The sequence below is a fragment of the Festucalex cinctus genome, chromosome 10, assembly GCF_051991245.1.
Source record: "Festucalex cinctus isolate MCC-2025b chromosome 10, RoL_Fcin_1.0, whole genome shotgun sequence".
Taxonomy (NCBI): domain Eukaryota; kingdom Metazoa; phylum Chordata; class Actinopteri; order Syngnathiformes; family Syngnathidae; genus Festucalex; species Festucalex cinctus.
This window is the reverse complement of record NC_135420.1, coordinates 18,494,577-18,521,145: the sequence shown is the minus strand read 5'-3', so window position 1 is coordinate 18,521,145 and position 26,569 is coordinate 18,494,577. Positions and strand designations below refer to the sequence as shown.

The 26,569-nt window shown below is 38.5% G+C and overlaps 3 protein-coding genes across 7 annotated transcripts in view; 2 read left to right on the top strand and 1 right to left on the bottom strand.

Moving 5' to 3' along the window:
* tpm4a (tropomyosin 4a) overlaps window positions 1–15,886 on the top strand; it is a 53,266-nt gene extending 37,380 nt beyond the window's left edge. The window contains exons 1-8 of one of the 4 annotated variants that reach the window (XM_077535135.1): window positions 2,336–2,881; window positions 12,332–12,465; window positions 12,692–12,809; window positions 12,888–12,958; window positions 13,131–13,206; window positions 13,331–13,393; window positions 13,951–14,020; window positions 14,320–14,502. In XM_077535135.1, the coding sequence (XP_077391261.1) occupies window positions 2,750–2,881; window positions 12,332–12,465; window positions 12,692–12,809; window positions 12,888–12,958; window positions 13,131–13,206; window positions 13,331–13,393; window positions 13,951–14,020; window positions 14,320–14,402 (747 nt within the window). In that variant the 5' untranslated portion in view covers window positions 2,336–2,749 and the 3' untranslated portion in view covers window positions 14,403–14,502. Of the gene's footprint in view, window positions 1–2,335; window positions 2,882–12,331; window positions 12,466–12,691; window positions 12,810–12,887; window positions 12,959–13,130; window positions 13,207–13,330; window positions 13,394–13,950; window positions 14,021–14,319; window positions 14,503–14,902 lie in introns of those variants that run through there. The other 3 variants (XM_077535134.1, XM_077535132.1, XM_077535133.1) reach the window with 3 other exon arrangements.
* Window positions 15,375–19,938, bottom strand: LOC144027532 (small ribosomal subunit protein eS27-like). 2 transcript variants are annotated; one of them, XM_077535140.1, is made up of 5 exons: window positions 19,755–19,938; window positions 17,393–19,397; window positions 16,707–16,821; window positions 16,459–16,569; window positions 15,375–16,376 (listed from the first exon to the last, which is right to left on the bottom strand). In XM_077535140.1, exons 3-5 carry the CDS (start codon window positions 16,798–16,800, stop codon window positions 16,348–16,350), a joined length of 234 nt encoding a protein of 77 aa, XP_077391266.1. In that variant the 5' UTR covers window positions 16,801–16,821; window positions 17,393–19,397; window positions 19,755–19,938; the 3' UTR covers window positions 15,375–16,347. The 2 variants fall into 2 exon arrangements, with proteins under 2 accessions (XP_077391266.1, XP_077391265.1); XM_077535139.1 differs by having other exon boundaries at window positions 17,714–19,397; window positions 19,755–19,932.
* Window positions 19,821–26,049, top strand: LOC144027531 (ras-related protein Rab-8A). The gene is made up of 8 exons (XM_077535138.1): window positions 19,821–20,065; window positions 20,470–20,530; window positions 21,931–21,991; window positions 23,193–23,270; window positions 23,472–23,561; window positions 23,961–24,026; window positions 24,111–24,161; window positions 24,271–26,049. Exons 1-8 carry the CDS (start codon window positions 19,942–19,944, stop codon window positions 24,358–24,360), a joined length of 621 nt encoding a protein of 206 aa, XP_077391264.1. The 5' UTR covers window positions 19,821–19,941; the 3' UTR covers window positions 24,361–26,049.
* The last annotated feature ends 520 nt before the right edge of the window (window positions 26,050–26,569 follow it).

Below are 26,569 nucleotides of genomic sequence, written 5' to 3'. Positions count from 1 at the left end.
CACAGGCATACCTAATGTTGTCTCCAGTGAGTGTGGATATCATTCAAATGTGGGTCATTACAGCTGACTAGCAAGTCAAGCAGCCATGCATTCCACAGAAGCTTCTGATCTCAGTATCAGTAGCACAAAAGCTCGAGAAAGGAAAGACACGGTGGCACCACATAGACACAGTTCAGCTAATGATAGCAGCAACGAAAACAATTACTTCTTCAGGGCACGGTGATGCGAGAAGAGGTGGGGGGGGGGGGGGGGGGGGTCTGCTCTGGAATTTCAAGAATGCAGCTAAGGCAAACAGAAAAGCCAGCACTCCTGTCTCCAATGAAATCTACGCTTCCAGCATTTCCTTTGCAAATCAGACGAAGGAGCTGGCGAGGACGACGGTTCTGCTTATGCTTGACAGTGAACAAGCATGCTTGAAGCATGCAGGTTGTCATTAAAGTTGTACAACTGAGCAGCCAGGACAGGTCGTGATAGACCAATATGTTATTTTTTTTTTTTTGTTTTTTTTTTTTTTCAAGGCTGATATGATACAAATTATTGGTAGTCAAGGAGGCCGATAACCGATATTTCAAGCCGATATTAATTTGCAGTAAAATAGAGGGGGAAAAAAAACATTTTCTTATAAACTATATTGACAGATTTGTTTAAAAAATTATAACAAAAATTGCAGTGAGCTTCCAGGGTCATTAGCATGTGTTAAGCTAAATTAAAAAAATAAATATAATTAAAAAAACAAGTAAATAGATCCCTAAAGATTTCTATTGTAAATAAAGTTTTCTAAAATTTCAACATAATTTCTTGATTTTTTTTTAATTTATTTTATTTTTTTTAAGATTAAAAGGTGTAGGGAGTTCCTATTTTTTAGAAAGTGGAAATTGAAATAGAACCATAAATGAAAAGTTCCCTGCATCTCACTGAGTGACAAATGCATGTAAATGTAGCTCATTTTGTTTTTTTGTTTTGTTTTTTAGGGTTCGTGAAACGTTGCAAAAGATCTTTGCAGTGAAAAATTGTCTGAATATGTTCCAAATGTGTTTACGACAAGTAAAAACTCTTACTCTTAAGTTATTCACCGCTCAGTGAGATACCAGAGTCATCGGCCTTCAGATAATTGGCCCGGCCGATAATCGGTCTATCCCTAATCTTATTGACTAACAGCTACACACAACATGGATCTCTTTATATGACAAATGCCAGCATGAAGGGAACCATCTTGTATACTTTAATGGGAAAATAATATTTATTTATATATTTATCCATTCATTAATCTATTATTAGATGTACTGTATTGTTTTATGTGTCAGCTGATTTACACCTCTGTTACAGCACATTTTTTATTTATTTATTGCTCTGCTGTAAAAAGTTCAGTTGAGACCCCCTTTCGTTTTAGCATTTTGATCAAATAATAATAATAATAATAATAATAATAATAATAATTATTATTATTATTATTATTATTATAATAATAATAATAAATTGTCTCACAATAATCTTCCACTTGGAGTTTAAGTCTGTTGGGCAATGTAGCATAGTTAAATGGTTAAATTCGCCAGTGATGGCTTATCACTAGTGCAATTCATTTGCAATTTGGACATCACATCTGTTGCTCTGAGAGGAATTATCAGATTCTCCCGAAGTCTCTGTAAAACCACAAAAAATATTCTAGATTTGTTGATAGTTGTATGCTCGAAGGGTTGGAAAAAAGTCTCTAAATATAGTTACAAAGTCATGAAGGGAACACCAAGTAGTCGCCCTCATTCGTAATACTCTTCAATTATGTTGTTTTTTTTTCCAACAAGGATGGAGGCACAGCTGATGCTGCTCCACTGTAAATTTCAAACTTGAAGTTGAAACCTTCAATCCTATATAAAATTGCAACAGCATGCAACTGAACAGTGTATATTTTCTAATGTCCCAAAAACATGACAAAAATACTATAAAATGCCTCGCTGTATTATTAATGAGGCTGCAGATGTGTTTTGCTTGAACTCTGATCAACCAATCAAAGGACTGAAAAATGTTGACATGGCTCTGACTCTGTGGGGGGAATTATGAAATCTTGATTGGTTAACGAAACAGTCCATTGCTAACGTCCACATACAGATACAGGAAGCAGTCCAGTCAATAGATATGAATACATTGTTGGGACGAATGACTTAAATCTAGCAGACCTTGCAGATTGTACTACTGTAATTCATACTTCACATTCGTGCATTTTCTTTACAAGTCCCAAAGAAGTGATCACATCAGTCACAGGAATCAACTTTTACACATGCGCAAGCCTTAGGCCCCGCCTCCTGTGACATCCCCATCCAATCGCGTCCATCCTCCTCCGGCCTCCACAGTGTGACTCTCTCCTCCACTCAGCTTTCTTTTATCCCTCCAAGAGTCCGGACCAAAAAACTGCTACATTCCCAAGGACGACTTACCTTTTGCCTCCTTCTCCACGCCGTTCAGCTTCCATTCATACCTCAGCACCGAAAGAAACATTCAGAGGACCACTTGAGCATTCCTACTTCCTGGTTATATCACTCATTTTTGTTGAACTTGAACGTCTCCGTTGTCGAGACTTGGGACGGACTTTTCCCCCTCTTCATTCAAAATTCGAGTCAAGTGCTTTTCCTCGTTAAGAAGTCACATTTTAAAACAAGACCCATACAAACAGGCAGGTTTTGGCCAATTTTTTTTGGCATCTCTTTCCCCTTCCGTCCACGTGTAGTGTAAAGTGAAGTCATAGAATTAGTCGACAATGGCAGGTTTGAACTCTTTGGATGCTGTCAAGAGGAAGATCCAGTGTTTGCAGCAGCAGGCGGACGACGCCGAGGACCGGGCGCAGATCCTGCAGAGGGAGCTGGACAGCGAACGAGAACTCCGGGAGAAAGTGAGACAATCAAGTTCTTGTCCTTTTCCCACACGTTTATGTCGCAGTAGGAGTGGTTCTTTTTAGCTGTTGGTTTGTAACATGTCGTAGCGGACCGTTCGGCTATGTGTGGGTCCGTTATTTGGCGATAGCAGTAGAATGAAGGCGAAGAATAAAACCGTGCCATTGATTGGTTGCCGGGTGTGATTGTGCCACAATGCAAGGCGTTGGTCCCTTTCTGGGGGGGAAAAAAAAGTTTGGATTGGATTCCTGCGGGTCTATGCGCATGCGCCATGCAACTTGACGCTCACTGCTCAGCGCTCTAAAACCTCTATTTCTTCATTTTCATAATTATCAACATTTTATGTTGATAATTAAACTAAACTTGATATGTCATTAAATGTTTTTGTGAATTTCATACAAAATATGAGCTAAGGTCATCCTATGTAGCCAACTATTCATTCAACAGTAAGTCATGGCTCCCTGCAGCTATATCAGCTTTTTGTTCAATTAAACAAGCCTACTTTTCATATTGAATAAGTGCTTTTTGTGACTTAACTGAGACAAGATTATTTAAGTACAGTATTAATATTTTTTCCTTTTATTTATTTATTTATTTTTAACTATTTTTGTTTGTGGCGGCACGGTGGTCGAATGGTTGGCACGTCCGCCTCCCAGTTCTGAGGACTCCGGTTCGAGTCCAGGCTCCGGCCTTCCTGGGTGGAGTTTGCATGTTCTCCCCGTGCCTGCGGGTCTCCTCCCACATTCCAAAGACATGCATGCAGGTTAATTGGGCACTCCGAATTGTCCCTAGGTGTGCTTGTGAGTGTGGATGGTTGTTGGTCTCTGTGTGCCCTGCGATTGGCTGGCAACCAGTCCAGGGTGTCCCCCGCCTACTGCCCAGAGCCAGCTGAGATAGGCTCCAGCACCCCCCGCGACCCTTGTGAGGAATAAGCGGTCAAGAAAATGGATGGATGGATGGATTTTTGTTCGTTGGTTAACCATGATATTTTAAAAATGTAAAAATATGTATTTGCTCAAAAAAGGTTTTTTTCCAATTGAACTAACATTTACTCATAAATAAAAGCTCGTTATTCAATAAGTGTTATATGATGCACATATACTGTTTACATGAACGTATATGGATTTAAGAGAGCTTTACTCGACATTGGAGGTTCTCTTCACCAGAGAGATTGCGTTACAGATATACAGACTCTGTTCGCTGGTCTTGCTATGAGAATGTCATGTTTAGACTAGCGGTGGCGCTGTGGCACATACAACATATTGTGAATAAAATTTTGCGAACAATGAAATAGTAAAAAAGAGCATGCAACAATATAGGTGTTAGCCAATGTGCATGGTTGCCATTTACACTACATGGGCCACATGCAAACAAAACTAAAGTAGTCGAACCCAACCGTTAATGGTTTTCAAAAGCCTCCCACACCTAGTGTGTATGTGTGTATGCCGAGCAGGCCGACTGACAGGAGAGGAAACAAATCACCGCAACTGACTTGAGTTTAGGATGTACATAAACAAAACATGCATGTCAATGAGTGAATATCGAGTCTAAAAAAAAAAACCTGTCCATTTTATTTAATGGGATGATAAGTTGATATAGTAATTATCATGATAAGGCTACACAAAATTGGAGTTCTAACTGTAGCAGGAAATCTTACCTGCTTTACAGTTTTAAGGTTTGGGGTTGGAATGTGGGCTCAGGCCTTCCTGTGTGGAGTTAGCTTAGCATGTTATGCCCGTGCTTGCTTGGGATTACTTCTACTTCTTCCCAGGCAATAAAATTGTCCATAGGTATAAATGGTGGTTAGTTAAGCTGTGCCTTGCGATTAGCTGGCGACTAGTCCAGATTGTAACCTACCTTTCCCTCAAAGTCAGCTGGGATAGACTCCAGCTTTCAGTAACACAGATGAACATGCGCGCTATACAAAATGTATGAATGAGTATTACAGTAGTGTTGAAATTTGCTTGAATGGTTACTTGCAAAATCATCTTTTGGTATGATACTACACTGACATGACTAGTTCCGCAAATGCTTCCTCAGTCAAGATGGACTTTGTTGCAAAAAAAAAACAAAAAAACGTTTTATGTGTGCCACCTGCCTGCCTCTTGACTCGACTCACATCAGGGTTTTATAAGTTCACAGTAGAAGAGTCAGAAGAATGGAAACGCTTAGCAAGCACACTTGGCTAACACACTCTTGTTAAGTTTATGGCATCATCTAGTAGTGTAGGGGCGGCTTAATGATATGAGAGATGATTTGATGAAAAGGCCTGCTTGGCCTTACTTCCGTCACACTCTACATGCAGAACTGTACACACTTTGTGATTGTGGTCAACATAGCAACCAGGGATGGGTGATGTGAATGGAGTTTCGTTGCATGACTCTGCTCAAACGAACATTTAAACCATAATCCTCGACCACCAATTGTGAGTCTGCGTCTGTTGTAGTACCAAGACTGATCCATGATAAACAACAAGGCTTTAATACTGCTGTAAAATACAAAGAAGAAGTCATCGTAGAAGAATCTGATAGCTTATCTGGAAAATACACTGTGGTTGCAAACTCTTCTCTTTGCTGTTTTTTTAGCGGTAAATAGTTTTTCAACTCAAACCACTAACAGCACGACCTTCAGAGACATTCCTCAATGCCTATCGTTGAGGTTCACGTCACAAGAATGGAATTTGTGGCTCGGTGGAACTAGTTTTGACTAGATATCAATTTGTGATCTTAAAAATAAACAAGTTTAACGTTCATGATGTTCATTTTCCAAGATGATTGAAGAGGAAAAAAATATACGGTGTCTTTAGACAGCATACTCCACTCAACTCAACTCAACTCAACTCAACTCAACTCAACTCAACTCAAGTTTATTTATATAGCGCTTTCAAACAGCCTGAGCTGTCAAAAAGCGCTTTACAGAAACACAAAAAACTAACATAACATTAAACATTAACACCAATACAATACAATCGCAACAAATAAAACTTCTTCCATTCCTACATACACTTTGATGTTTGAAGCAGTTATAGATGAAAGAGGACAGAATCAGTCTCCTTTCAGTAGTTGATCAGACGTGATCTCAATGTATATGACGTCACACACGTCTGCTACAAGCTAAGTTTGCTTATAAGCTAGCTCATAAACAAGCAGCTGCTGCGTTCATGATGAGCATCATACACACAAAAGAATTGGTCCTATTTTCCAGTCTCAACCAAACTGCCTCTCCTCCAAGCGCCCGACTTCCATCTAGTCCGCGTCCCGCACACGCCACAAAATAATCTCTCAGAATAATCTTGTAGAAATATATGAAAATCAGGACTTGAATGGAATGGAAACGTAAAAAATATATATATATATATATCAATTTATGACTCGACTTGAGTCTCTGGGAGAAGCCAAACTACAATCCAATTTCCCTCATGACAATTACAATTTGAATTTAAATTTTCAGGGCTGTCCTATTATAATGTCCCCTTTACGCTAATAAAGTTGAATGGAGCGTCCTGTTGTGTGACAGTGTGCTGCACTCCCATATGTGAATAATTAGGACAACCTGAAGTTATTCCTTGGCACAAAAGCACTTTCACTGGCGCACAGGGAGATCAAAAGAGAAGATTCGCTGAGTGTGTTCATGTAATGCATCATTGTTTCACAACATGGACACAAGGGACAGATGCTGCATTTCTGGCTAAAAATGAAATGTACTGGCTCTTTGTTATTTTCATTTCTGTGGTTTTTAGGCTGTTCGGAAGTGTTGCTGTGCAGTATTGCAGTTTTAAATTTAACCTGGGTGTTTTTGTCAATGTTAAACTGTTTGAAGATCTGTTTTGACTTCTGTATAAGCTGTTGTTCGTTGGTTATTTATGGATCGAAACCAGACTTCCTGTTTTTTTTTTGTTTTTTTGTTTTTTAATTTAAAGCTGCATTTTGTTTACCATAAAGCATGCTTGAGAAACTTTGACTGCCCTGCCCAGGATGTCGCCTGCCAAATCTGGCCTGCACTTCCTGTCACTGTGGGCCCAGTTTCACAAGCAGGAAGATGAAGTGTGTGCAATGTGCTGCGGGTTGAGTGAAATGGGGGGGACAGCCATTCATTTAAAGCTCTACTCTTGCTCTCTGTGTCTGATGGTCTATGCAAGAAAAAAGAAATGATGCCGCTATTGGAAAGATCACGTTTTATTCCACACATTCATCTTCCCTTTTCAACACTTGGCAGTTACTCTACCCATAATGCACCTTGACTTGCCAGCAGTCAGGCTTAAGATTTGGTAGTGTAGTTCCAGTGATGATGAATGCAGCTGTCATATTGAAGCGTCTGGTGGCTTCTTCAAGCCGGCGGATGGTTCTGGTTAAGCGGGGTGAAGTCATTCAAAGCAGATTATTAGATTTGTGTGCGATTTGTTGTCTTTCGATGTGTATAGTCTCTTTTTAGAGGGTTTGCAAATGAAACTGATTGTTTACTTTTTGGCAGTGACATTCAGATAGCAGTGACTTCAGAGGAAGGAGCTATCAGAGAGACACCTTTGGCATTTTAATTTCCTTGTACTTTGTTCTTCTTACCACTTTCTTATTGTTTTATTGTTCGTCAGCCATTTGTCCGTTGCCTGGTCATGACATAATGCGAATAACATTACATCGACTTTAATTCCAAAGTTGACTACAGTCCACTCTGTGACAGTGGTTGCCTTCTAGTTTCTTCACATTTTAATGTGCCAGATTTTCAATCTATTTTAATTGAATTAATCTTTTTGAAAACTGAAAAACAGGCAAGTGGAAGCTATGCAACGGGTGTATCATGGCTTTCACTAATTCAGCAACAAATGAACTCAAGAACAAGACACCAATCACAAAAGATCCAGCAGGAAGGGGAACAAAGAAAGCAGGAAGTAGAACAGTAGCCAAAATAAAACCAGCGATTTAACAGAACCAACATTTTTGCTCAGTCAGCCATGAGGGAAAGCCAAAGATACAGCGAAACAAAGTTTGCTGGATTCCAAGTTTAGAGAATTCAGTAATTCCCAGTTTAGAGAATTCAGAAATTAATGGTTCCACTGTACTAAACATTTGAAGAATTTAGAGTGGATAGAACGGCAAAGGGATGAATACAATGGCCCCATAGCATTCTTGCTCAATATTGTAACAATTCCAGTTATTTGTGTCACTATCAATCATTTACGCCCAAGAATATGCAGAAGTGGGTTGAAGAATGCCAGGCTTTTCCACCATAAGCACAACTTTCCTCACTGCTTGGCGTGTATAAATTGAAGTTGTCATCATGTCTGCTGCAGTGAGCTTCTGCTCCTCTCACGCTCCACATTCTGTGGAAAGACTGACTTCCTGGTTGCTGTGTTTTCTTTGGAATTTATCCCAGGGACTAGCTCAACTTTCCAAATATAACGCATATCGGTTGCGTATCGTCAGCGGCAGGCCTTCTGGGGAACACTCCCACGTCGGTGGCTTTGTGGCGGCGAGATAATTATGTGATTATGCCGACCACGACTGTGTGATTTAGTTGAAATGATCTGTGCAGTCGGTGCCAACAAAAGACAGATTTACTCCTAAGCTTTAAGAGGTTTTAGCTGACCAAATCGGAATATACCGAATATAAATAATGACCAAACAACAAATGGCAACAATGTTGCTGTGTCAAATGCAACAAGTACTCGACTGTTATCAAGTGTGGATGTTTTGTTTTTTGTTTTGTTTTTTCCCTCTAATGTCACAATGTCATTTCATCATGCAAAAAGCAACCCAGGTTACAGTTAATGGTCATATTTAACCAGAGAGGCATCATTAAAATTTAGTTACAATTTATCACAAGCCTGTCACATATAATTGAAAGTTATACTCCCATAAGCTTTGGTGCAAATTTTCCAGAGTACCTTCTAAATTCGATGGTGCTTTAAACCCATTGCAAACTACTTGCAATGTTTAACAGCCTACCTTGTTTACATCAATTATATAACCTGGATGCAAATCGCCATCTCAACTCGCAATGGTATTTAGTCAGTGCCCAAAAGAGGCATGTAAAATGTTTTATTGCTGGGTTGTTTACTTGACCGGGACACATTTAAAAGTCCTAACCCCTAATATAGACAGATCAGACAATGTTAAACTATTTTCCTGCAATGCAACATGACAGACAGACATAGGTCTGAATTCATCTGTAAAATCTTCTCAGAAGATCCATTGTAGGAAACGCCATTGTTTTAGAAGTAAATCTTCTGCGTTATGTTGACATCCTGCACAAAATTGCATTGCGTGAAAGCAGCTCCTTGGTGCATTTGGCTTTCAAGGTTCCACTGCACTCACCTATATTCACGTGCTGGGTAGGGAGCAGTCATGTCAAGAATAACTTCCTCTCAACCACAGTGGCGTTGTGTCGCTCATTAGCTCACTGACCTGGAATCAGCTCATAATTAGATTCATGTCTAGCTTGTCCTTGATTTTCTTATCAAAAATCCCTTCAATGCTGTGTAGCAGTAAACTATCTTTTAAGGTCAATCCTGTTGGATCTGGATCATATCCAAATGACAGATTAGTTTATGGACAGTAGTGACTGTCAGGAAACTTTATTACTTTCCTTTTTGGTCACTGGAAGACGAATGTCTTATCATTACTTCACCACAATTACAGTTTCACTGTGTTTTACTCTGTGAGGAGTACTTCTCTAACAGATGGAAAGGAAAAGGAAAGGACGTGGTTAAAAAAAAAAAAAAAAACCTGCTCGTAAAGGAAATGTCGTAAGACAGTTAAGCAGTTGACTCATTTCATTATTGAGTGCAGTTTTATAGAATAGAATAATTGACTAGAACTTTATTTGTCTTTCAATGAGTGAACACTTGTGTACAGTCTTACTTTGACTTATGAGTGCCCCAACTGTTCGAATTACGAGCTGACGCTTGCTCGATTTGTTTTGCTTTATATGTTACTGTTGTTGAGTTGTGAGTTGTCATCGAATGCTATACTACTTTGTGCATTTAGTATGCAGATGTGAATGTGGACAAAAGCAGAAAAAAAATAGTCAACGACAACTGACACCTTTCTAGCCAGTTGCGAACTTGCAGTTATGATTATGTTTGAGGGGAGTTAGAGCTTGTTTGAATGAGCGTTTGTAGTGTGTATGTCTGGTAGTACGCTAATGCGTCTAGTCTAGTTGACCTGAAGCGCATGAAAAGCCTGTTTGTTTGTACTCCAGCAGCGCTTGTCGTTGCACACAATTCAGGAAGTAGTAGGTCATTTCTGTTATTTCAGGTCCCACCCAGTTTCTGTTCTCTTGAGCCAGATGTGCTGTCGACAGATGTCAGCCCGCTCAAAGTAGATTTGACGACGTTGAGCCGATTCAGTGCTTTTCATTCACCCCATGGTGGGTTAGGTTTTCTTCTCTTATCAGCTGCTAACTGTTTTAACACACGTCAGCTCTGATTCGCCAGACATTTCCTGCCTGATGTCACTAGCGTCCCCCGTGAGCAGTGCAGCCAAGTTGGACTATGGAAAGTAGTGAAAAAAAAGAAAAATTGTGAAGGTGGAAAGACTTTCCATTCGATTAAAACAGAAACCCGACAATATGGATCAAATGCATTGCTTTCAAAAGGAAGTCATGGCTTCATTTCCGGAAATATCCAACTGACCCACTGACAGGTTGACGCTACACTTACACCGCTCCCAAATGTAGCAGTGCATATTAGGTACCAAAGTGGCCCAGACTTACGGTTTCATTTCAGTAGTTTCTACCAAAGTTGGATCTGGTGGTTTTCTTCATGTCCTCCCTTAAGTTAGTGGACATACCAATTTGGATGCTTTTTCCATGAGGCCATGTTTATATTCCAGCTGCTTTTGTGTGTGTGCAGAACACAAATCAGCATTTATGAGGAAGTTGCCAAATATTTATTCTCAATTAATCTGCACTCTGTACTGAACTCAACAACTGCTTTGCATTGCTTCTTTTTCGTCTTCTTTCAATTTTACTGCATATCTAAACCAATAACCTGGCCTCCACTGATTCAAAAGAAACACATTCTGGCTTGCTGTAGATCCAACTTCTGGACAGCATGAGGAGCTTAATGAGTCACTGACCTACTAACTTCTGGCCTGCAACTGAACACAGAATCATGTTTGTCTAAGAAACTGCCAGCTGCTCTTTTTTTTTTTTTTTTTTTTCCAGACTCTGAAGTACATTTTTAGTGCTTGAGGTTTTACAGAGTGGCAATTTCTATGAGCAAATAAAAGACGTTTTAAGACTACTTTTATCTCTTTGCATCTGAGTAGAATTGAGTCTCACATGCAGACTGTCTCAAGTTTGCAGACCCTTTTGGAAGTGGTGGATTGACAAATACCCTGGACAATTCAAGAAGAAATTCTTGTATAGTCGTGAGTCGTCTGTTTATTGTCTTTTTATCTCCCGCTTTTGTTTACGCAGGGCAAATGAGGGAATGTCCATTTCCCCCCACCTGACCCAATTATACATGCAGAAAGCGGAAATTAACTTGCTTCATTTCTTAAATCCTACGATCTTCAGATAATAATGGAAGGATTTTGTTTTGGTAAGATCTTATTTATTACAGGGATGTCCTGTCATGCAGGTGTCCACCAAGGACGTCCGGCAGACCTTTAAACGGCATCTTCAAGTAGGACAACATAGTGAGGGCTTGGGATGAAAAAATGGAACGAGGAGTTGGTTGAATTGAAAAAAAATATGGTGCTATGTTTAAAAATGGCGCAAAATTAAAAACAAAGGGCCAATTCTGAACAGGGCTAGGTAACAATTACGGTCGTCAACCGAATAATTGTTCATTTTTAATTAGTTTAGATCATCTCTATATACAGTATTCTGTACCCGAGTGTTTTGGAGTTGAGCCCACCCCCCCGCAGGAGATTGAGACCGAGCCCTGCCGTACTGACGTATAAATGGAGGGGATCATAAAACACCAACATCACATACTGTATATAGAATGTACACAATCATGAACCCATGTTACATACATGTTATATTCAGTAGTTAGATTATTCAAAACATACAAAACCCTTCACATAAGGCTCATATTGGAATTAGCTTGCAGACTAGCCTAAATAACACGCTAGCGCAAACTGACATGAGATAACCAAATGGGCAAAAAAATATGCTAGTTCAATCAATCAATTACATTGAGAAATGATAGCATATATTAAACTTTGGAGTATTTTTTTTTTGTTTTTGTTATGTGGACACATATTAGATCAATGAATTGCCTTTAAATTATTCTGCAGTCTAGAGAAGAAAAATGAAGACGGATGCCCTTTGAGCTGTTCACTTTGTGACGTTTTCTCAACCTTCCCTGTTTGTGCCTTTTCCTCCTCTTCCTGTTTAATTGAAGGGGGAAGGGTGCACCATCTTGGATGAGTTAAAGTTGAATGAATGAATGAATGAATGAATGACTAAATGTATCGACCCCCTTTCCTGCGGTCTTTCAGGCGGAGGGTGATGTCGCTGCTCTGAACCGTCGCATCCAGCTGGTGGAGGAGGAGTTGGACCGGGCCCAGGAGAGGCTGGCCACAGCGCTGCAGAAACTAGAGGAGGCAGAGAAGGCTGCGGACGAGAGTGAGAGGTTAGCCGGTTTCTAATGACGCATGCAGTTTGTATGTAGCGGCACGATTCTTATTACCCATGAACAAACACCCTTGAGATTGCACTACACGATATCTGTCAATATCTATATATGTTTATCTACACTCTGAAATGTATACAACTGGGACTATTATATTATAGAGTTAAATCTTTATGAGCTCTACATTTAATTTAAAACAATAAAACTATTCCCTGTGCTGCTTTAGAGGAATGAAGGTGATCGAAACCCGAGCGATGAAGGACGAAGAGAAGATGGAAATTCAGGAGATGCAGCTAAAGGAGGCAAAGCACATCGCCGAGGAGGCCGACCGCAAATATGAAGAGGTGAATCTGAGAGTTCAAATAATAAGACTGATACTGGGGCCATTTCAAGCGGCTTAAGATCATGTATTCTTCCTCCAGGTGGCTCGCAAGCTGGTGATCCTGGAGTTAGATCTGGAGCGAGCTGAGGAGAGGGCCGAACTTTCAGAATGGTAAAACCCCCAACTTTTAATAACATGAACGCTGGAACGTAACAATGAAATGTGGTGGAAGTGAAGACTTTCAGTTTTAATTGGTGGGAAAACGTGTACAATTTAGGAATTTTAATGCAAAAACTGAGGTGAGAATCCTTATCATGTATTTTGAATGTGAATGTTTCCACAGTAAAGCTAGCGACCTTGAAGAGGAGCTGAAAAACGTGACCAACAACCTGAAGTCCTTAGAAGCTCAATCGGAGAAGGTGAGGAATTCAGATTAGAATTCTAATTTTTACTGTTAGGTTCTCTCTGTGTGAGACAAAAAAAAGTCACTACTAACTACTGTGTTTTATAATATCATATAATATGTGTTGTGTTTGTCGACAGTACTCAGAAAAGGAGGACAAGTATGAGGAGGAGATCAAAGTTCTCACTGACAAACTGAAGGAGGTGTGTTTCTTTTTCTATTCAAGCCCATGTTTAATTAATTTTTGTAAACACAGATGTTATAATTAAAAATAACATTTTCTGTGAGGGCTTTTAGCACAATTTGTCAAACGTTTCCATCATCATTCAACTTCTTAGTTATATTTTCATGTGGATATATTTGTACTGAAAAGAATGTTTTGCATGATCATGTTAAAATAAATTGTATTATGTTATTAACAAATGTTTTATGCAAAGGTTTATACAAATAGGGTTTAGTGTAGTCCACAGAAAAGGAGGCCAGGGGACACATTGAAATGTAGTCAGTAACGATAACTTTTATTACTTTTAGGGAGTAGTCATAAATTGTATCTCTGTCTTCCATTTTGAAGTTTCCTTTTGGTAGTACTGTACATATGCAGACAGCATCATAACCCACCAGTGGAATACATTGTGATCTTCTATTTCTTTCCAGTTTAAATTTTCTAACAAACAACCTTGAAAATACATTTTTAAAAATCAAAACCCCGGTGACCATTCTGTGTTTAGTAATTGTAGCTTATTGTCTGTGTTCCCATCAGGCTGAAACTCGTGCAGAGTTTGCAGAGAGGACAGTGGCCAAACTGGAAAAGTCCATCGATGACCTGGAAGGTATGAGTTTAGTTCTGCGCAATGTGAACAAAAATATAGTCAATACAAGATTTTATTTATTTGTTTTTTATTAGAATCATGTCGAATGTGTTCAAAAGTGTTTTGTTTTTGTTTTTGTTTTGTTTTTTTGCGGAGAAAAAGGTCAAGCATTCAGTCATTCCATCCTTCACATTTTTCTTGCTGACCTCTTTTGTTTTGTTTTTTTTCCTCCCTCTTGCCTGCCTGTCTACCTGCCTGCCTGTCGCTCTGCTTTTCGGCTCTGCTCTCCTCGCCACCCGCCCGTACTTGCTGACATCCAGATGAGCTGTATGCTCAGAAGCTGAAGTACAAGGCCATTAGCGAGGAGCTGGACCATGCCCTCAATGACATGACATCTCTGTAGACGCGCTTCATGGCTCTTTTCTTTCATGCAAATTCATCGTTTCAACGTGCCTTATGTCCATCTCATCAAACGCCAATTAAAAAAAACGTTCTCTTTCCTACGTCTTCGCCATCATTCATGCTTGCATATTCATGTCAAACAGCACCATCAAAATACTGTCATTTAGACTGTTTTTCACTCTTCTGCAAGAGTGTTGGCAAGACTGTATGCCTAAGGTGAGACTTTGTGTGATTGTAGTTTGACCTGATTTATTTATTTTTGAAATTATTTTTTTTAACATATTTTACCATTCTCTTAACAAAGGCATCTGCTGTTGGTTGCATGATAAGCACATCATTGTGGTTGGGATTGTCTGCATGTTGCACAATTTAACCAAAATAGTGTCCCGGGGGACAAAAGTTTGTTGTGACAAAAGCCACATTGTGGAATTAATAATCATGCATGCTTGTATTTCACAATAGTTGAGGGCTAACCGTGTCTATTTCCTTTGTCTTTTGCAGACAAATTGTCACATGCCAAAGAGGAGAATCTGGACATGCATCAAGTCCTGGACCAGACTCTGCAGGAACTAAACAGCTTATAAAAACACACGGATGAGATGTAACATTCCATAAATGATCAACTTTTTTCCTCAGCATTCCTTGAGTAAGAGGGGATTAACTTAATGTCCCTTGATGTTCTTTTTCTTTCTTTCTTTTTTTATTTTTTTATTTTATTTTTTAAATAAGATGCAATTTTCTTCTTAATACAGGAAATTAAACACACATTTCCTCGTAAATTTCACCAATTGTCTCCCAAAAATTTATTTTGGCCACTTTAAATACAAACTCTTCAGTTTAACATTGTTTCTACCCCACCCCTCCTCCTCCCCATCCAGCCACACCTCCCAGTTGTGGTCAAAGCACAGATGAAAGTTTACTTTTTTTTTTTCCTACTCGTCTCAATGGCAGCATAACTCTAAAGCGCCACACAGTGGTGAAATGCAGCTAGTGAACACAAGCAGCAAGCTTATGTCACATACATTCACAAGATCCACTTTTGTGTCATGGGCATTATTTTTTATTTTGGCGGGGGTCTGGTACAATACAATTAATTTAAAATTACGTGTCTTGCCTATGAGTTAATTTTCCAACTTTTCAGTTACGTAAAATTGCAATATTTACATGATGCAATTGTAGTCCCCAAACCACTGAGCGCATTGTCAAATAAGATAATAGCCATGGATCATTATTGTATATAGTAGAATAATGTTAGGTGTAGTGCTACCTATTTTTTTTTGTTATTTTTATCACTACTTGATGCCAGGGGAACTTTCAAGACCAAAGAAAACTCACAACACGCACAATAATTGTCAACACCATTTTTTTAAATGTCATCTCATACCAGGGCCATTTCAAAAATCCTCCAATTATAATTAATTACATTTTTGTCGTACTTAATTTACCAAATCCCCTCCATGTTGGCTAATAAATGTTTTACAGAAATATTGACTGATTTGACTTTTTATTTTTATTTTTTTATTTTTTTGTACATTCCTATTTGTTATGGTTTTACAGCAATAGCATTTCATTGAGGTATATTCTCAGTGTGGGAGTGGAATATGTCTGATTCATTTCTGGAGATTTAATGACAGTTCTAGCATCATGTGCAGCTGCACATATTGCGCATAAACCACCACTGGAAATCATGAATGTTGGTGGTATTATATAAAAACAATTTAATCTTATTTGCATAAGGTCTTTTTAAACACTTGTGGCTTAAAAATGTACATGATAAATCTGGTGTTGTTGTTTTTTTGTTTACCACATGTATTATTAAATCACTGCATGATTTAATGAGCAGGTGTCACGGACTGAAGTTGTCAGACGAGTGCATTCGTAGCCGTTGACACACTCGAGTTTCTCCGTGATCCTGCCAGTCAGGGTGTGTGCTGCCATATTTCCGCTCAGTGATATTTCCTCCTGAAGGCACATCCTGGATTGCCAAGAGACATTCGGAAAATGTTAGCGTCACCCCTCATGAACCCCTTGGAGGTAGAAAATGTAACAGATCTCACCCGTAGTTAGTTTGCATTTCCCTCCACGGGGCCTGCAGAGGATTATTGAGCAGCCAGCACAGGGCACCACTGTCTGGGCATGGCTGTAGATAGTAGTGATCTTGTAGCAGCCTGGTGTTTCAAGGGGACAAACGGAAAATTGACTTTTTATTATTTGTATATTAAGTTTGGTTTCTGGAGGCCCTGCCTACCCGTGAAATGTGAAATCAAGCAACCAGCCAATCTTAATTGATACAAGTCTGTCTTACCCATGCATTTGACATCCATGAAGTAGCCATTAGGTGACTGAACCAGCCGCTTCTTCTTGTGTCTGGTCTTCTCCTCAGCAGGGCTGGGGTACATCAGGTCCTGAACTCTTCGTCTCTGAAATACATAATGCTCAAAAGTTATTTTTAATTTTTGCTCATCTGTAATCTATTCTTGAGGGTTTTGACAAGGCATGGGTCACGTCCTGTGAGACTGCTGACTTTTTTTTTTTTTTCTTCTTTAACCAGATTTCAAATCAGCCTGAGCCAGGGAGCTGGCCCTCAATAGCATCAGCAATTTTCTGTGCTGTGATTGGTTGGTCAGAGCAAAACTTGTTCAAGCCAAGTTCGACAAAAAAAACAAACGTATATGGATTGATTTGCACATGCTAATACATTTAATAATCAGCATCTTCGGTGAACATGATGTTTTATTTAACATTTTTTTTTTTTCACAATAGTTTGCATTCCTAGCCAATTAGTATGAAGAAATCCACCCAATAACCAGTGTCACCTTCTCTGTTAAGTATATTAAAACAAAACAAAACAAAAATGAGGGCACACATTACAGAATAGGAACAGTACTGTGCCTTCATGTTAATTAACTAAATGGAATCAAGACAGGAATGCGCCACAAAATGTCAGGACACACCTTGTTTTATAATCAACACACAAAACAGAAGACTTACGATATATATGATGTATCATGTATTCAATAATAATAATAATAATATGACTTCTATCTTATCAAGCACACATAATGAACTATGACTTGAGTTGAACACGTGGGCAAGCCCGGACAAGTCCAAGCATCAGTGATGCCAATGGACTGATACAATACAGTCAAATATTTAATATAAATCAATACAATTTTATTTCTCTATTATATTCATTTTAATCCAGATAGAAATACATAGTTATTTTTACATTTATTTCTGTATTTATTTTTTATATTAAGTAGATTCTAAAATAAATACAAAATAACATAAGATTAAGAAAACCTTACTTACACCCATTTTGCTCAAATCTCACAATCTCTTCTCCCAAAAAAAGACAAATGTATGTTGTTATTATTTTTTAAAGATGTCAGTGTCTAAATGTGCCTTCTTCGATATGGAGTTTGCCGTTGGTTAGACTGAGCGTTCTGATTTGAGTACCAGAGCTGGTGGAGCAGGCGGGGTAAGCCTTCGCCACCGCAAAGACACAGCCGGTCGAACTGGTCCATGAACATCATCTTTACCACAGTGCTTCCCTCATTTATTACAAGATCTATAAAATGTAAAGTCTAATATAACAGTGGTAAAGATCGGCCTGCTCATTAGATATAGTGTAAAAAAATAAAATAAATAATACTAAATGTTAAATGTGGATGTGAAAGAGTTGGTAAATAATACATTACATAAATATTTATGTCTATATATTTTGTTTTATTACTGTTATGTATTATAATACATAATAAATTATGTTAATATCTAAAATGATTCATCAAGTCTGGAATACAAGTGGTAATTAATGTTAAATGAATAAAGTTGTATTTTTTAAATGTAATTAAAATATGAATGAATGAATACCTTTGTTGTCATTGTAAATAGATAAATACAACGAAATTAAAAACGCCGCTCCAGTAAAGTGCTTCATCTTTAAAACCACCATTAAAACCATATACAAACACAAATTTAAGAAATAAATACTAAGCACACCCATTAGTTAAAAATACTACTTATGGCTGTTTAAAAGCGTTACTACACGAGGGGAAAAAACTGTCTCTGTACCTACTAGTCCTGGTTTTAAGGCACCTATAACGTCTCCCTGAGGGCAGTAACTGAAAAAGTGCATTGGCAGGGTGAGAAAAGTCCTTTGCTATTTTTCCAGCTTTTGAGACAAGTCTACAATTTGCAATTTCTTCTAATGAAGGAAGGGAACAGCCAATGATTTTCTGTGCAGAACTGATGACTCTCTGTCGACATTTTTTATCAGCTGCCGAGCATCCATTGTACCACACAATCATACAGTATGTCAGGATACTCTCTATTGTAGACTGATAAAAACACACTTAAAAAAAAGTTTCTCACAGACCTTGGTTTTTTTTTTTTTTTTTTTTTTTTCAGCAGTCTAAGAAAATGCAAACGCTGCTGTGCCTTCTTCACTACAGCTGTAGTGTTATCTGTCAATGTCAGCCTGTCAGAGATGATGGTCACCAGAAATTTAAAAGGTTTTACTCTTTCCACACTGTTCCCGTTAATCGTCAAAGGGAGGGGATCAGTGCCATGCTTCCTATAGTCAATAATAAGTTCTTTTGTTTTGCTTGTGTTGAACATCAGGTTGTTGTCCTTACTCCATGCTACCAGTCTGTGGAGTTCTGCTCTGTATGCCGACTCGTCTCCTCCCGAGATAAGTCCGACCAAGGTGGTATCGTCAGCAAACTTTATGATGGTGTTGTTGGGGTGGAGGGAGGTGCAGTCATATGTGTACAGACAGTAGAGCAGAGGACTCAGTGCACAGTCCTGTGGGGAGCCGGTACTGAGAGTGATGGTAGAGGACACCTGGTTACCAAGCTTCACTGATTGAGGTCGGTTGGTGAGGAAATCCAAAATCCAGCTGCAGATCTGTGGTGAGAGGCCGAGATGACTCAGTTTCTTCAGGAGGATGTCGGGGATGATGGTATTAAGATGGGAATCCTTGGGGGAGAAATCCCTGTAAGGGCGTTAATTACAGTATTTATTTATTTAATTATTCATTTATTTATTTATTTTTACTACGTCCCACTCCTAGGAAACAAGTCAGAAGTCCATTTTGAGAATGTAAAGAGTATAAATATAGGTATGTACTTTAAAATATTGAGAGTAAAAGTAAATATTCTTCAGAAAAATACTCCCGTTAAGTAGAGTAAGTATGTACTTGTATTTTGTTACTTCATTCCCAGCACTGGAAGTAACAAGCCTAATAATAATAATAATAATAATAATATAATCGGGTAACGCACAGATTTTTTTTATTTTATTATTTTTTAAGAATCTACTACACGGGAATGAAGTATTTGTTCATCGTTACCTTATTTCCCACGGCTGCATTTTGGGGCAAGCGCTGCCTAAAACCAGCTTAACACACCCAGCCCGGATTTCCGGAGCCACGAGGGCATCGATAATAGACAGTTGCTCGAACCAATAGGCAGCCTGCTTACAGCTGATGACGTCACAACGGGCGGGACATCCGCAGCGGTAAAGCTCTAGGTAATAACATGGCGAAGACTTACGACTACTTGTTCAAACTACTCTTAATTGGCGACTCCGGGGTGGGGAAGACGTGCGTGCTGTTCAGGTTTTCAGAGGACGCCTTCAACTCGACGTTCATCTCCACCATAGGTGAGTCCGTGTCGAACTGTGAGTGTGGCCGACAAAGTGGTCCGAGGAGCTGCCCATCCCGTCAAATGCTAATTTGCTGCTAACTTTTTTGAAGCCAGGAAGCAGCTCGCTGAAGGGACTTTTTCTCCCCTCACAATGTGAACTCGAACTTCGAAAGCCGCTAGAACCTAAAGTCACGCATTGTTCTGTCCCACAAACGTGACAATAAGTGTTCGTCACGAAACAGTTTCCCGAGGACCGGTTAAAGCTAACGGCTAGCTCAGTTAGCTGTACCATTTTCCTCACCAGTCACCAGCTGAGTGCTAAACTATACAGAGCGGAAGTTTTACGTAAACCAGTCATAAAATCCACAATATATGCCATTATCCGACCTCTTTGTGACCAAACTTTTTTTTTTTTTTTAGGTATTGACTTCAAGATCAGAACAATAGAATTAGACGGAAAGAAGATCAAGCTACAGATATGGTAAGATATGTCACACACTGTCTATGTCTATCACTAGGTAAGACTGCAAGCTCAGCCATTCAGCATCCGGAGTGTCATTTCATTTTAGTCGTTCACTATTTGCTTTGCATATGCTTCTTTGACTTGTATCGATTACATTGCTTGTGTAGTGTTCGATTGACAATGTAAGTACAAGTGCAAGTAATGTAGAAAAGTAGGTCAATTCTTTCTAAAGGCCACTTCCTACCTGATCTGTTTATTTAAAATCATTTTGAGTAACTTCTCATTGCAAAGGTTCAAATAGGATGTTCTATGAGGGGAAGTGGTCACTCAGTTTTAAACAGGTTGCAACACCGATACAGAGACTGGAAGAGTCACAGAAATGCGTCGGTGAACATCCTTGGAAATGGCGTTTGTCAAAATCCTATTATGATTTATGCCGTTCAGCTCCTTGTGAAAGAACCTACTTTGGTCCCTTAATGCGTGCGGCAACAAAAGATGGGAATTACATGCAGACCGAAATTTTGACGCGTCAAACTTTCGCTGGGTTTGGAATCTTCTCCGCTGAACAGCTGACCAATCAGGCCCTTCTCGTAGCGTGGTTTGTTGGCGACGGGGACAACTTCCAGGTGCATAGAAGGGGCGGACATGGCCTGGCGGAACACTTCCTATGAATCTGCAAAGGACTTATCCTGGAGGTGTATTCCGTTAATTTGAACTGTTCTTTGACTGTTTTACTTTGTGCTTTTTGAATTGTTGAAATATATTACAGAAGAATTTTGAAGTACAAAAAAATGCAGGAACTGATGAATTCTCTTTATATCTAGTCTGCAGTACATAAGCAACATAATAGGTGAAGTTATTGGCAAAACATTATATATGAAAGATGCCCTTTAAACATTTTAAATGACGTTTCTTCTTTGCTGTGAAGTGACGACTTCACAATAAAAATCAGAGGAGCCTTTCTCAGTTATCATCAACACATCTTTTGAGAATATCCTATTGATTGGGGATGGGCGATGACACGAACTAGAAATTAAAACAATGGAAAATTGCCATTAATTTCATGCAATTTTAAGGGAAAATGCTTTATTATGTACTGTATTATATGTCATTCTTTAAGGTTATTGTTAATTCTATTTTGGGACAAATTTTATGTATCAAATGGTATTGATACTTGGTACTAGTATCAGTGACTACTCAAGAGTTGAGTACTCTTAGAGTTATCAGTCTGGAAAAAAGTGGTATTGAACATTTCTACTACTAATTACATATTTGATTACTCGGTTAACATTATCTTTACATTCCATGTTTTTCAAATGTATGCATTTGGTCTTGAATGCAAGCTCCTTTTATTGCTTGAAAAGATGATGCTGGGCTGCTTTCTGAAGCTAAAAGATGTACATGTTGTTCCCATGCAGGGATACAGCAGGCCAGGAAAGATTCAGGACAATCACAACAGCTTACTACAGAGGAGCCATGGTAGGATGCATTTCATACTACAATGGGTTGTGTAACATTTAAAAAAATATATTTTTAAGTCAGCAATACTTTTATGAAAGTCGCACGACATCATGATGTTTTCAGTGCAGTACTACAGTATAGGGCTACTCGATTATGAAGAAAATATTAATCATGGTGTATATGTTGGTAATAATTGAAATCATGATTAGGACGATCATTTATTTTTTGGTTAAAATACAAAGTGTTTTAAACGTACAAAATAAATAAATAAATAAGACAAATAAAATGATTTAGAACACTAATTATGCAAGTTCCTTTTGGAAGAAACAAAATGTATTAAATTTGTTATTTTAAAATAAAATAATAAAGTGCAAATGTATGAATTTAAACAACTCACAATTTGTATTAATCTTTTTTTTATTTTTATTTAATTTTTTTTATATTTTATTTTATTTTTTACAATTATGGCGATTTTGTTTTTGTGGAGTGTAGTAATTGTAATTATAATTGAAGTTTGATTAATTAATAAAATAATAAAAGTTTGAGGACAAGAGCATGGAGTGAAACTTGTTGTGGTGTAATTGTTGTTTCAGCTCGAGAAACAATAATGACATCCTTTCGCTCAAGTCAGGTAACGTTTGGACAACTTGTCCAAATGAGAAACCTGCCCTTGTTCTGCAGTGTTTGCAAATATTCATGGTGCACTTCATGTGCAGTGGAATAATTTCTTCGCTCATAAATTGTTGAAAATCCTGACGGCGAGTTGACTGTGAATGTGGCATTTTCGTGAAGTTCCATCCTGTGCAGTTAAAGTCAGTGCACTCAAGGTTAACTAACGTGCAAGATGTTCGCATAGGAGGTGAGTCTTCACATAATGTTTTTGTGTACATTCAGTGTACCACTTTTGTTGTGTTACCATGACACAAGGAGTCGATCTGTTTGAGTTTTCCTGAAGATTTTGTTCATTTTCTGTTGTACGTTAACATCTTTTTTTTTTTTTTTTTTTTTTTTTTTACAGTACATCCTTTGATTTACTATCTTGGTTTCTTAATCTGCATTTTAAACAGAATGTAATGTTTTTGGTTTCACAACACATACTACATTGACAAGCTTTTTTTTTTTTTCCTTCTTCTAGAAAACCACTCAGAATGAATTTTAAAGTCTGTCAGCACGTACTGTTTGTTGCTCACTTCCTCTTGATCTTATATGAACGCTGCAGGGCATCATGCTAGTATACGACATCACCAACGAGAAGTCCTTTGACAACATCAAGAACTGGATACGAAACATCGAGGAGGTAAATGATACAAACACATATTTTCCATTTTTCTGTTAGAGTAGAGGTTACCAGCACAAAATATACTATCAAGCCGCACATTTCTTGATTTGCGTACAATTTCGGGTTCCATCACCTACGCAGGAGCGGAACTTTGTCGTAAACCGAAGACCACTGTGTTGTCTTTTTACAATATTGACAATGTGACTCTCCTGCCATCAGCACGCCTCAGCAGACGTGGAGAGGATGGTCCTTGGCAACAAATGTGACGTCAATGACAAGCGACAGGTGTCGAAAGAAAGGGGAGAGAAGGTTGGTTACATTTGTGATTGGCACCTTAATTTATTTAAAAAGTTCAGTTAAAGAAGTGAAACTTGGAGGATGTAGCTGATTTTAGCTTTACAGCAAAAAAAAAACCAACAACTCAGTAAATTAGAAGTTAAATAAATGACTTTTTTTTTTTTTTTAAATATTGATAATAGATATTGATTATTTTTTAAATAGCATTCATGGTTTATAAGTGCTTATATATTCTAGATATTGACAAAGCACTACTTTTATCTAAATAAAACTCACTTCCTCATAAGTATCTCGGCACCTCGATGCCGCAAGATGGTGCCAAAGTATTACTTCTATTGCTTGGCCTAATATTTGCATCATAATCCCTCAAGACTCGATAAACTGGTTTTGTCTCGCTGCATTTCTTGTTAGCTGGCCCTGGAGTATGGCATCAAGTTCATGGAGACCAGCGCCAAGGCCAACATCAACGTGGAGAACGTACGTTCACGCTTTGTTGTTGCTAAATGTTAACGTTAACCCCGCCCCAAATGCTAACGTTAACCCCACTGTGCTGATGTGCAGGCCTTTTTATCCCTTGCCCGAGATATCAAAGCGAAGATGGACAAGAAGCTGGTGAGCACAGACACACAAGAGTAGACATCATTATCATAATAATAACAGTAATACGTAGCGATGGAGGGAGATGTTGCTAAACATTTCTTTTCTCCGCGCCATATTTCAGGAGGGCAACAACCCCCAAGGCAGCAGTCAAGGAGTGAAGATCACGGAGCAGCCCAAGAAGAGCAGCTTCTTCCGCTGCTCGCTCCTGTGAGCCGCCGTCGGCATCCACCATCGATGGCCTTAACTTTTGTCCCCCCCTCCACTGGACAGAACTGGACACTGAGAAAAAAAACAAAAACTAAACTAAAAACACAAACGTCTTAACCCGTCTTCCTTTTCGCTCGGCTGTCTTCTCCACCCGGGGTGGCTTTATACCAAGCAGTCTTCCCGTCACTCCTGTGAATTGAGCTATGGTGGCCTGTTACATACGTGCTGAAGCCAATATGTTTTGTGCTACCTACATTTATTTTACTGACTTTTAAAGAAAAATACTTTTCCTTCAGCTGTTTTTTTATTTTTTTTTATTTTATTTTGAATGTCCCGACTCAGCTTATACTTTCAATGAGTTTTACTATGTTGGAAGGCTAGGTATTCTACGTTCCCCGTATAGGCACCATGTAAATCGTGTCTCTCATTCGAAATTGGATTAAGTTAATTTTGACATTAATTTCAAAATTAGCAAATCAAGCCACCACATTAGTTTCCCCCAACCCTACGAAAACTTCTCATATGAACACCGGGGCTTATATATTACGTCCTGTCCACCTTTTTGCCCTCACAGCTGAGACATTTTCTTTTTTTGTGAACACTTGAACGTGCAATGTGGTGTCATTCGAGGCCAGTCGGGCTTTAACTCATTGACAGTGTTTCTATTCATGGCACAAAGATGGCTGCCGTTTCGTTGTACGCACTTCCTCCGACTCCCCAAGAGGAAACGGTGTCATAGCAGCACAAAGGAGGGGGATCGCAGCGACAATTTAAATCCTTTTTTTTTTTTTTCTTCTTCTTCTTCTGATGCGTTTCTTCTATTCCAGTTGCCGGTTTCCAATGGGGGATCACATACACAACTGTTTTGAGGGCCTTGGATCGGGGGCTGTGCTGTAGCAGTATTTATGGAGCTGAAAAAAACTAAACAAAAAAAAACAGAAACAGGACATAGCACCAAAATGACAAAGTGCCCTTTTATGTTCTTATCGATTATGCACTTTTTTTTTCCTGTGTTCTTTATGTACAAAAGGCAAAAATATCATTCTCTGATCTATCGTTTCTTCACATCTGTTGACTGTATTTGTTGCAAGTCTTAGCTGAAAGTGAACCTATTCATGCACAAAAAACACCCGAGCACTGAAATGCGTTTTATGAAAATGAAGATGGTTTATGTGTAGAGGCGCTTGTCCGCTTTTCCCTTCTCGTTAGTGAATTTTAAATGTTTCCAGCAATGTGGACATTTAACTTCGTTATATCCTTGTTATTGTCTTAGCACAGCCATCTGAACTATGCATTCCGGGTGCATAAAAAACCTCAAAAGAGCTTTATTTGAGAATCATACAGAGTATATTTGCTATTTTATTGTCTTGCTGTCACTTCTAATTCAGATTATATAGAAAATAGTTAGACTTTGGTTAAAATGATGATTCTCTACATGTGGACATCAATCTCAAGTTTGCCTGATTTAAAAAAAAAAAAAAAAAAGTTTTAAGATTCAATTTGGGCTATTATAAAATATGTTCTTTCCCAAACAAAATTTGCATTTCCTAGTGTGAGGAAATCCTGGCATAATTCAGAAATTGTAAATAAGATCTGCAACGATTGTACTGTAGTTTCATAAATCTGATTGGTCTACACACCTGTAGATATATGTGTACTTTGGATGATTTATTAAAAGATGGGATTGAAAGTGTTCCGTTTGTTTGGGTTGCAGTTTTATTTTGGGAAATCACATGTGCTATTACATGCTCGTCACCTTTGTTTTTGCGATGAGCTGCATGCACATGAAATGAGTGTCTTGAGTTAGTCACACACCTCCACCCAGTTCATTTAAACGCAATTAGATTCTGTAATCATTTCCTAGGTGTGTTCTTGTGGGGGGGAAAAATGACTGCAATGCCTTTCATAAGAAACAATCAACCTCAATTAATTAGAATATGAATAGATACTCCCTCATACCTTCAGAGAAAATTTTCAGCAGCAATAGTCTTTCAAATTAATGAATGAATACTGGAGTTCAAACAGTAAAGCAGCATTCAGGAGGGATTTAAAAAATAAATAAATAAAATCCAATAAATCCCTGAACATTAAAATAATGGTGGTGTATCTTGTGCAAAGTAATATAAAAGTGTAAAAAAGTACCACGTACTTTTGATAATGTGTATATGTGTAAATAAACATATAAACAGTATACGTACTGTATATTAGAGTGG